The 10735-nt window shown below is 44.2% G+C and overlaps 1 protein-coding gene across 1 annotated transcript in view; it reads left to right on the top strand.

The window, feature by feature from the left end:
* The first annotated feature begins 814 nt into the window (after positions 1-814).
* KCNK9 (potassium two pore domain channel subfamily K member 9) overlaps positions 815-10735 on the top strand; it is a 141041-nt gene continuing 131120 nt past the window's right edge. The window contains exon 1 of the mRNA XM_061607965.1: positions 815-1097. Within this exon, the coding sequence (XP_061463949.1) occupies positions 815-1097 (283 nt within the window). The remainder of the gene's footprint in view (positions 1098-10735) is intronic.

Genomic DNA, 10735 nt, shown 5'->3' with positions numbered 1-10735 from the left:
TCCAAAGAGGCAGCGCCCCAGCAAGAAGTCTCGGAGCGTGGCTGATGCTGTGCCGGCATCCTCCCAGCGCACATCTGGCCTGGCCACAGCTGGAGAGCAGCCTCGCCGGCCCCTTCGGCTGCCCTCTGGAGAGACTGCCTCGCCGCGCGGGGAGTGGGAGGGGCGTGCCTTTCCGCCGCCCCTCGGATGGGACCCCCCGCTCCCTTTTCAGCCTCTCTGATGGGACCCCCGGCGCCCTCGTCCCCTTCCGCCAGCGGCTCGGGAAGCGCCGAATAAACCACCAGCCCCGGTGCGGAAGGGCAACCCGGGAGAGACCGGGGCAGAACTTCTGCCCACGACCGACTCGACTTCCCTCTTGGCTTCCCGTTTTTAAGAGGGCGGGCGGGAGTCTGGGAAAGCCGTGGGCGGCCGGGTTGGGCTGGGGGGGTCGGCCTTCAGTCCGCGGAAGGTCCGAGCCTCCTGTCCACTCCTGGCGGGCGAGATCTGCCTTCCTGAGGAGGTGCCCTTGATGGCCCTGCGCGCCGGGACAGCTTGGTTTGGGCAGGTCTTGCGCAGAGTTTGCCGGCTGCAAGGTCCCTGGTCCAGACGCTCCAGCAGTCTCCTGTGCCTGTCTGCCTCCCAGGAGCCCGAGCAGGGAGGCGGAGAGCAGCCGCCGCCGCCGTTTCAGCACCACGGACAGCAGCTTCCCCGTGGGAGCACCACCGACCTCCCTTTGCAGCTCGCCTCTCTCGGCGGCTGCGTCTGCTGCACCCTGTCGGGTCCCCGGCCGGCCAGGGGGGGACATGGTCCCCTCCATGGGCCCTTCCTGGCGGCCATGAAGAGGCAGAACGTGCGGACCTTATCCCTGATCATCTGCACGTTCACTTACCTGTTGGTGGGGGCGGCCGTCTTTGACGCCCTGGAGTCCGACCACGAGATCCGCGAAGAGGAACAGCTGAAGGCCGAGGAGACCCGGCTCAGGGGGAAGTACAACATCAGTAGCGACGACTACCAGCAGCTGGAGGAGATTATCATGCAGTGGGAACCCCACCGGGCTGGCGTCCAGTGGAAGTTCGCCGGCTCTTTCTACTTCGCCATCACAGTCATCACCACCATAGGTGAGTACCCTAAGATGGGGTGGGTGGGTCCGGGGCGCCAAGACAAGAGTTGAGAAGTGGAGAGATGCCAAGGACCAAATGAAAAGAAGGGAAATGGAAGGTGGGTTGGTTCCCAAAGTTTGGGCACTGTTGGATGCCAAACTGGTAACATGGAAAATGAACACACACACACACACACACACACACACACACACACGGAAGGATGTCTAAGAGTGTGATCAGATGACTTCAAATGTTGGGAAGCTCATGTAGATGAAAGGGGGTTACCCAGAGAAAGATGTCTATATGGAAGTGAGCAATTGTGGGATTTCAAGGGTTAAACAAGGAAGGATTTAGAAGTCTGTGCAGTTGGGATTGATTCCAAAAGTTGGGAAGTAAATGAACCCCTCTTTCCTACTCTATTACATAATTTGAATATTTCCATTTGTACTTGGGAGTATCTCCTGACCCCCAGTTTAAACCTTTGTAGAATTGTATGGCATACTGAATGTAGTAGAAATCAGTGCCAGGGAACTTTTAAAGACAGAATTAAGCATCACTAGTAGCTGTCTCTCCCCTCAGGACTGGGAGGCAATAAAATGATGTGCCAGATTTTATCAGGGGAGGCACAAGAAATAATGTTTGGTTCCCAATCTTTGACTTGGAAAGTCCTGGTGCATTATATTTGAAAGACAATGGTAATCAATTAAGTTTTAAAAATAACTGAGACTGCAGTCGTATGCACTTATAATTGGGAATAAGTGCCAGTGAACTCATTTGGACATACTTCTGAGAAAATGTATTAGGACTGGTCTGCAAGTCTCTTTTGAAGTTTGGTTTCACTGTAGGGGTGAAAAAGAATCACCATTTGAAAACTGGCACTGCCATCTTCGAGTCATTTATTTTGAAATAGTCCTATAGAGCTAACTTGAAACCCTCATGGGTAAACAGTTTGAGGCTTGGAACCTGAGCTAGTATCCCAGGATTGCCATGATACAAGGAACTCACTGACCAAACTTTTGACCTTTTCAACTGATTCTTTGCTTCAGAAAGGGGGAGGGCAATTGTCCCAGAAGTTTTCTTTACAACTGCAGTAGTAACAAGTCTTTGTTTGTGTGTGTCTCTCTCCTCTCCTGTCTGCTCACAATCTCCACCCTCTCTTTTTGGAAGAAAGACTGTACAATAATTCAATCAGCAAAATAACAGTCATTAGATCACTTATCCACTGCTGAACTTATGAATCCCCCAGCATTTTCTAAGATGATGGTTTTGTTGACAAGGCAAAGCTGATTTTCTAGCAGTGTACTGTGCTCCTGGTAAAAGTGCTGAATCCTCCAAAGAAAGTCTTCCTCTCCTAAAATAAAAGCAAATGTTGCTTGATGGGCTGACTGCTACAGTGTATATAGCCCACTTCATCTCTATGGCCCTGGATAAGTATCAATAGGTAGGCCCAGAGAAGAAAGGTTTCCTAGACATTGGGCTTTATTTTGTCCTATTGCATTGATCTCTCAAGTGCTTGCTAGTTTATATATTAAGATGCATGGGATGAGAAAATGGAGATGTTCTCTCAAGATACACTACTAGTGTGGTGTATCTTCAATCCAGTAGCTGGAAAATGATGCATTTGCTGGGTTCTGTTGGATTGGACATGAAGAACAGAACAATGTTATTAATTGAGACAGACACTCTCATTTGACTGTTGTGTCTTGTTACCACCAGTGTAAACATGAACACAGGAGAAAGCTGTCAGGTTTCACCAAAATGTCCATTCCATCTCCTTTACAGCTGTGGCGGGGTGGGGGGAGTATTTACCTTACAGCTATATTTTGACATTTGTACCTGTGGCAATAAATTTCTTGCTTGCAAGGTAATCTGACACTTGAAGAGATTTTGTAGATGATGTCTTCTTTTTGTTTTTACAAAAGCTTCTTTTTGGGGGAGTGGGTCAAAACTGGTTTTTGCTTATCTTGCTGAGTTTCCCCCTCACTTCAACCTCCCCCCCACTTTGCAGCAAAACTTCCTTGTAGTATGCAAAATATGAATGCTTTTGAGCAACCACTGTGAAGTTGATTTATTGGGTGGCGTGTGTGTTTGTGTGTGTGAAACATACAATACAATAAATAATTCAGTCCACCCTCACTCTGTGCTTTAGTCTGATTTTTGCCGCCTGCTGAAAATGTTTCAGTTTTGCCAAGTGTTAATAATTTGTTCTGTATTTTATAATTCTATGATGTTTTAATGATTTTATTAAATGTGATTTTTTTTGAATGAGTTGGAGTTAAGAAATACTTTTTATAAGTATTTGGTCCAGCTGCACACAATGTCATAACTTCCTTTTGTGGGTTTTGGTACACCTAGTATGCCTTTTAAAAATTGAGAGCATATGATTGAAGTATCTTGTAACCAACAATAATGGGTTATATTCAATTAAGTCCTACTCAGAGTAAACCCACTGAAATTAATGAACCTCAGTTTATCACGTCTATCAACTCCAATAGGTATACTCTGGGTAAGACTAGCATTGAATGCCACCCTGTACATTGAAGAAGGATGAAAAGAATTGTAATTTTTGCTGTCATGATACATGTGTATTAACTAAACAGATTGGCTATTTAGATCAAAAGCTGAACAATGTGAAAGAAACCTTTCTTTATGAGAGGGCAAGGAATGATTTGAAGAAGCCTGGTAGAAACAGAACTTGGAATAAATTGTGGACATGAACTATCCAAAGTTAAAACACTTTCTTGCTCTGTTGATTTCAGCTGGACATCTAAGTGCTTAACTTTGCCTGGTTTGTACTCCAAATGTGACTACTATCTCCAATGCTTAATTTGTAAAACAAACAGGTGGCCAGGCTCAAATCAGCCTGGAAGCCATGAGTCTTATGCCTAAATGTGTAGGGGCTTGCTGTGGTTGCTTATGAGTGAGAAAAGGCACATGCTCCTAAGTACGTGCTCAAAGGCACCCTCACCTGCATCAAGCCTGCAGGAAAGATGAAAAGCATTATGTCAGATATTTCGAGGGATCTTCAAGCTGTGTTATAGAGGACTGCTAACACTGAAAACAATTCTTTTTTCCTGGAGGGGATTGGACTCAATGGACTTATAGGCCCTCTCCGACTCTACTATTCTGTGATTCTTGGGACGATGCCTTGCTGAACTTTGGCAAAAAATTAACCCTCAAACATTCACCTGAATACATGTTGCATGACGCTTTTTTAAATCTTTAGGTGATTTGTTTGCTAAATGTTTAAATGTTTTTAATGCTGTTTTGTCTTAATGTATTTTAAGATTTGTTTTTATGATGTTTTAAAGTGTTTTTAGTGCCTTGTTTGCCGCCCTGGGCTCCTGCTGGGAGGAAGGGCGGGATACAAATTAAATAAATAAATAATAATAATAATAATAAATGTTGGATTATTTATTTATTATACACATAAATTTTATTTATTATTATGAGTCGCCCCATAACGTATATTCCCTGTACAACAAATGGGTTAAGAACATTAAGTTATTTATAAACATAGGGTTAGATCTAGACTAACAGTGCAATACTGTGCATGTCTACTCAGAAGTAAGGCCCATTGAGTTCAATGGGGCTTATGCCCAGGTTAGTGTGTACAGGACTGCAGCCTTAGTCAGCTGAATGCAGGTTCCACTGAAATCAATGGGACACATTAGTCATGATTTAATTTCAGACCCATTGATTTTGATGGGGTATCAAGTTCAACCAGCCCCTTGTTTGTGTGAGAACACATGAAATAGATTTCTTGCAAAGGGTTATTTTGAATCTTTAAAAAATGTGTCTGCTTTCTTTATTCCACTTCAGCAATTGTAGGTCTTAAGAGAAAACATTTGAAAAAGTTTTTTAAGAATATTCTGTAGTGACATCAAGTGTGCTCCTTCAGCTGATTTTTTTTTGGTAGATTCTAATTTTAAACTAACCTTGAAGACATCATTTGCTCACACTTTGTTCTCTCTCCAAAACCACCTAAGTACAATTCATGAATGAAAGCACATTTGATGCATTAATGAGAAGGCACTGAGTGCCCCAGTAGGGTAGAGTTAGTAGGCTTTTACTTGCAAATGTAATCTGAAATTTCCATATTTTACATAGTGTCAATAAATACAACCGTTGGTGGTATTTTCTCGATTGGCTTCTTATAAAAGGTTAAGGGAACAAAAAAGAGCACCCTAAGGGTGAGCTTATCCAGGTGCAGAATTTGATATCTGGCAATGAGGGAGTTGGTTAAGGCTTAGTGATTATGGTGTGTTTGTTTAAAATATTTCAGCACTATCACCACGTCTAAAATGGCAACTGTTTTAAATGTTCCAAAGTGCTGTCTACATTTTATACATCTCACTATAGCGCTTTTTAGGGTTTCAGTGTCACCATTTTTATTTGTAGAACACCATCAGTGTACATAATGCTCTACAATATAAACATAAGAGGCCAGTCCCTGCCGCTAGGAACATACAATGCAGATTTTGACATGGGACTGAGGCAAGGAAGAGAGGAGATGCAAGGGTAACAAAGAGTAAATGTGAGAAAATGCTGCATACTGTGACTTGGCTGCAGTTGAAGATTAACAAGGCAAGGCTCTTTTGTTGCAGTGAAAGATAAAGAAGGGAAGTGAAGGCTTCATGAAGGAAAACCTTTACAAGCTTTTGCTGCTTGGTGCTGTCACACACCCAGGACCATCCCTGACTCTACAGAGGAACCCACTGACCAAATGAGGCCTAATAAGCAGGTTTTATTCTCTCTTCCATCCTTTCAACAGGTTTACTGACACTTGGGGACTGGGTTTTCTTAGTGACTGCCCCCCAAATGGTGAACCTCCTCTCTGAAGAAGTTAGGAGAGGCAGCTCTCTGAAATCTTTTGACTGAAAATATGGGCGTTCTGTGGCCATTTTAAATCTGTAGTGGTGCATTGAAGTTGTGATGTTTTTCTCTGACGTTTAATGTATTTTTCTTTCTTCTTTTTTTAAAAAATGTAAACCACTTTGAACTGCTGGAAAAGCCGCACAGAAGGATTTTAATAAATAAGCTTTGATTAAATACAATTCAATGGTTTTTGAGAAGGATTTGAGGAGAGGGAGCATGCACAAGAGAGTTAACACCAGATACAGGTGTTTTAACAGCGCATTCAAATCCTTATCAAATGTCCCTCAGAGATAGTATTACATTTCATGTATTGTATTAGTCACTGAGCATACACTCAACAGGGATCCTCGGCCTATTTCTTTCACTCTGGCAAGTGTACACATGTTTCCAAACACAGGTTTGTTGCATTCACCCTTTTTTGCGTTTTGAGGCATGCATCAAAAAGAAAATGCAATGTTTGAAGAGGCTTCTCATTCACTCTCGCACCATCTCTTGAGGCGAGCCATTAACCCTCCCAATTTACAGATAAGGGAACTGAGGAGCAGGCTGAGATTATGTCGGAATGGCAAACTTGGGAAGGGCCATAGCTCAGCCTCAGAGCACCTACTTGCATCCAAAAAGTCCCAGCTTCAATCCCCAGCAAGTCTGGGTAGGACTGTGTGAAAACCTGCACAGCCGCTGCCAGTCACTGGAGGCAGTACTTAGCTAGATGGATCAATGGTCTGACTCAGTGTAAGGCAGCTTTCTATGTTCCTAACCATGGAGTGCGAAAAAGACAAATTGGGTATTAGAACAAATTAAACCAAAACTGTCACTAGAAGCTAAAACGATGAAACTGAGGTTATCCTACTTTGGACACATCATGAGAAGACAGGATTCACTAGAAAAGACCATAATGCTGGGAAAAACAGAAGGGAGTAGAAAAAGAGGAAGGCCAAACAAGAGATGGATTGATTCCATAAAAGAAGCCACAGACCTGAACTTACAAGATCTGAACAGGGTGGTTCATGACAGATGCTCTTGGAGGTAACTGATTCATAGAGTCACCATAAGTTGTAATCGACTTGAAGGCACATAACAATAACAACAAACCTGTAAATCCAATGTCCACCTGTCACTGGCAGGCAGGTAGGATGAGGGATGCAAGACCTTTTCCCCACCTGCTGTTTCCCCCCTGCAATTCCTTCCCCAGCTGATGAAAACTGGCATCCCCTCCCATTTTGGAATCCTCCTTCCACCTCTCTGTATGTGTGTGATCTGCAAAGATAAAACAGTGGACAAGGTTAAGGTGAAGTGTCCTTTATCCTCCCCACCACTTCCCCCATCCAAATCCTCCCCTCCCAAGGCTGCTTTGCAGCAGAGAAGTAGCACCTGGGGATTTGGATTCACAAGTTCATGGCCAGTGTGTCGTTTTTGACTGAGAGTTAATTGCAAGTTCAAGACACATCCTGGCACCGCTGGGATTCAAGCCACAAGACCCTGTCTGGCAGGCAGTCCACGATTAGGTCACTGGCTTTGCTTCACAACCTCCTGGAGTGTTTTTTCCTGGCTAGAACGTGCCCTTGAACTTTGATGTTGCTTGCCTGGAGAGAGGATAGAGAGGAGTGTGCATGTTTATAGAAACTAGGGCACTGCACAAAGGTAAAAATTTACATTTGTTGCTCTGCTGCTTCACCCATCGCTGACCCATGGCCCCTGGAAGGTTGCCCAGAAGGGAATGCTTTCCTGGGCTGAAAATTGTTCCCCATCCCTATTTTAACAGGATGTGCAAGGGATTGAATCTAGGACTTTCTGCATGCGAGATAGAGGCTCTGCGTCTAAGCTATGATTCCTCCAGGAATAGTGTTGCTTTAGGCCTTAGTCCATCTTCTGTCAGTAGACGGCTAGGGAGCATTTGGTTGGGAAATCATGCCAATGAAATGGAAAGGCTGGCGGCTAGATTGCTTTTATTTCTGGAGCCCTGTTTTGTCCTGCCAGTGTTCAAGTAATGGCGTTGACTTGGTTGAGCCGGTCAGTTCTTGGTAGCTGCTGTCGACTGCAAGGGACTGCAAGGGAACGGTGTGCTCTCCCAAATGTTGATTTTTGTGGTAAGAGTGGTTGTTGCTAATTGCTTCACCTTTCTCACAAATGATGAAAGACCTTGTGAGAATGTGTAAATGTAGGGTGCAGGTGGAAGAATCCGGAGGCTTCCAAGCTCAATTGCACTAACAACACTCAACTGAATTTTTGGATTCAGCCCAGTGGAGCCCACCATTGCCTTCATTAACCAGGGATAGAGGTTTTGTTTTTCCCTGAGGTGGAAGAGGTCTGGCTAATTTGTCAGCTTCAGTACAAGCAGAGGCTCAAAGTATTTATTCCATTCTCCAAGTCCTGACCTCCAGCTGCAATACTCTTTGAATTTATTTATTTTTATAAGAAAGTTTATGCAGGCTGCCTTCTAATACCCATCCCCTGCCATCGCTGCATGGAAAATATAGGCCTTTATTCCAGTGGGAGCATTTATTTATTTATTTTTATTTAATTTAATTTAATAAGTGCCTTCTCATGAAATTTTGATTATATGGCTGTTAAGAATAGTTTCTTCAAGGGATTACAGGACTTTACTTATTACTTTACAGGTTTCCTATAGAATGATTTCTGGGAATTGAGAAACATTTAATTATTTATTTCTGTATCCAAGCAAAACGTTGGTTCCTTCTCTACCCCAACCCCTGTTCACCTTCAACTAGCTTTTCCATTCTTTGTCCGATTTACTGTTCATCTTGCACAAGAATTGCCTTGTTCGGCTAGACAAAGCATCCTCTAGCCCAGTATCCAATGCAAGCCCAGTGCTTCTAAGTGCATATGCCAGTTTCCTTGAGCTACATTGTGAATAGCTGTCGATAGGCATAGACCTGTCTTTCTTCCTCTACGCTAAACTGAGTTTCTTCAGCCCTTTCTCATGTTTTGTTTCTTTCAAACGTTTTTATACTCATTAGGAGCTGGCGCAAGGGTGGCCATGCTCTTTTAGGAGCATAGTAAACTCAGATGATTTATCAATATAACCTAATATTGTCTGTTCTGACTGGCAGGGTCCCAGAGTGCTGAGAGTTGTTCGGAGATTTCCTAGAGTCCTCTGGAAAGAGGGACTGATTGTTAAACCACTGTGGGAAATGTAGCTCTGTGAGGGGAATAGGGGCTCTCCTAACAACTCACAGCACCCTTAACAAACTACAGTCCCGAGGATTCTTTAGGGGGAGCCACAGCTGTTTAAAGTGGTATGATACTGCTTTAAATGTATAGTGCAGATGAGGCCGAAGTTAGTTTCACCTAGTCCCCAGTGAAAGCAGTGGGACTTAAATTAACCATGACCAACTTTTTCCAGTGATTTGTTAGTGAGACTAACTTCATCTGGAGCTAAACCTATCTATTTGTGTAAGCCACCAGCCACTGTGATTTGAGTAATTGGGGTTCCCTTTTGTGTGTGTGCATGGGGGGTGGGTGGGAGTTACTGCAGTTGCTCACATCACAGTGACTGCATAAATTGTCTCCTCGCCTCCCCAAATTGGGAGACTCCAGTAACTCAAAAAGAAGAGGAGATGCAGAGTAATGGCAAAGAGCATAGGCGTGATGCACAAGGCTGCAGCTTCAAAGATCTCATCTCAGCCATGAAATTACTATACAGCCTTAAGCAAAACTCTGTCTCCTTCTCTCAGCCCCCCCCCCCCCGGAATGTGCAACACTGGGTGATAACAAGAGCAGCATGCCTCACATTGCTATTGTAAGGGTAACTGAGAAAACATATGTGGCATGCTTTGAAAACTCTATACAGAAGTTCCTCCTCCGCCTCCTCTTCTTCGGATGAGCAATAAATGATATGTCCTCAGCTGCTAAGGAAAGTGTTCCTTTTCAGGACTCCAGAGCTACAGAACAAGAGCCTTGTAGCGCTATTCAGGTCTCATAAGAACATAAGAACATAAGAAGAGCCTGCTGGATCAGGCCAGTGGCCCATCTAGTCCAGCATCCTGTTCTCACAGTGGCCAACCAGGTGCCTGGGGGAAGCCCGCAAGCAGGACCCGAGTGCAAGAACACTCTCCCCTCCTGAGGCTTCCGGCAACTGGTTTTCAGAAGCATGCTGCCTCTGACTAGGGTGGCAGAGCACAGCCATCATGGCTAGTAGCCATTGATAGCCCTGTCCTCCATGAATTGGTCTAATCTTCTTTTAAAGCCGTCCAAGCTGGTGGCCATTACTGCATCTTGTGGGAGCAAATTCCATAGTTGAACTATGCGCTGAGTAAAGAAGTACTTCCTTTTGTCTGTCCTGAATCTTCCAACATTCAGCTTCTTTGAATGTCCACGAGTTCTAGTATTATGAGAGAGGGAGAAGAACTTTTCTCTATCCACTTTCTCAATGCCATGCATAATTTTATACACTTCTATCATGTCTCCTCTGACCCGCCTTTTCTCTAAACTAAAAAGCCCCAAATGCTGCAACCTTTCCTCGTAAGGGAGTCGCTCCATCCCCTTGATCATTCTGGTTGCCCTCTTCTGAACCTTTTCCAACTCTAGAATATCCTTTTTGAGATGAGGCGACCAGAACTGTACACAGTATTCCAAATGTGGCCACACCATAGATTTATACGGCATTATGATATCGGCTGTTTTATTTTCAATACCTTTCCTAATTATCGCTAGCATGGAATTTGCCTTTTTCACAGCTGCCGCACACTGGGTCGACATTTTCATCGTGCTGTCCACTACAACCCGAGGTCTCTCTCCTGGTCGGTCACCACCAGTTC

The sequence above is a fragment of the Rhineura floridana genome, chromosome 1, assembly GCF_030035675.1.
Source record: "Rhineura floridana isolate rRhiFlo1 chromosome 1, rRhiFlo1.hap2, whole genome shotgun sequence".
Taxonomy (NCBI): Eukaryota; Metazoa; Chordata; class Lepidosauria; order Squamata; family Rhineuridae; genus Rhineura; species Rhineura floridana.
This window is presented reverse-complemented; position numbering and strand designations above follow the sequence as displayed.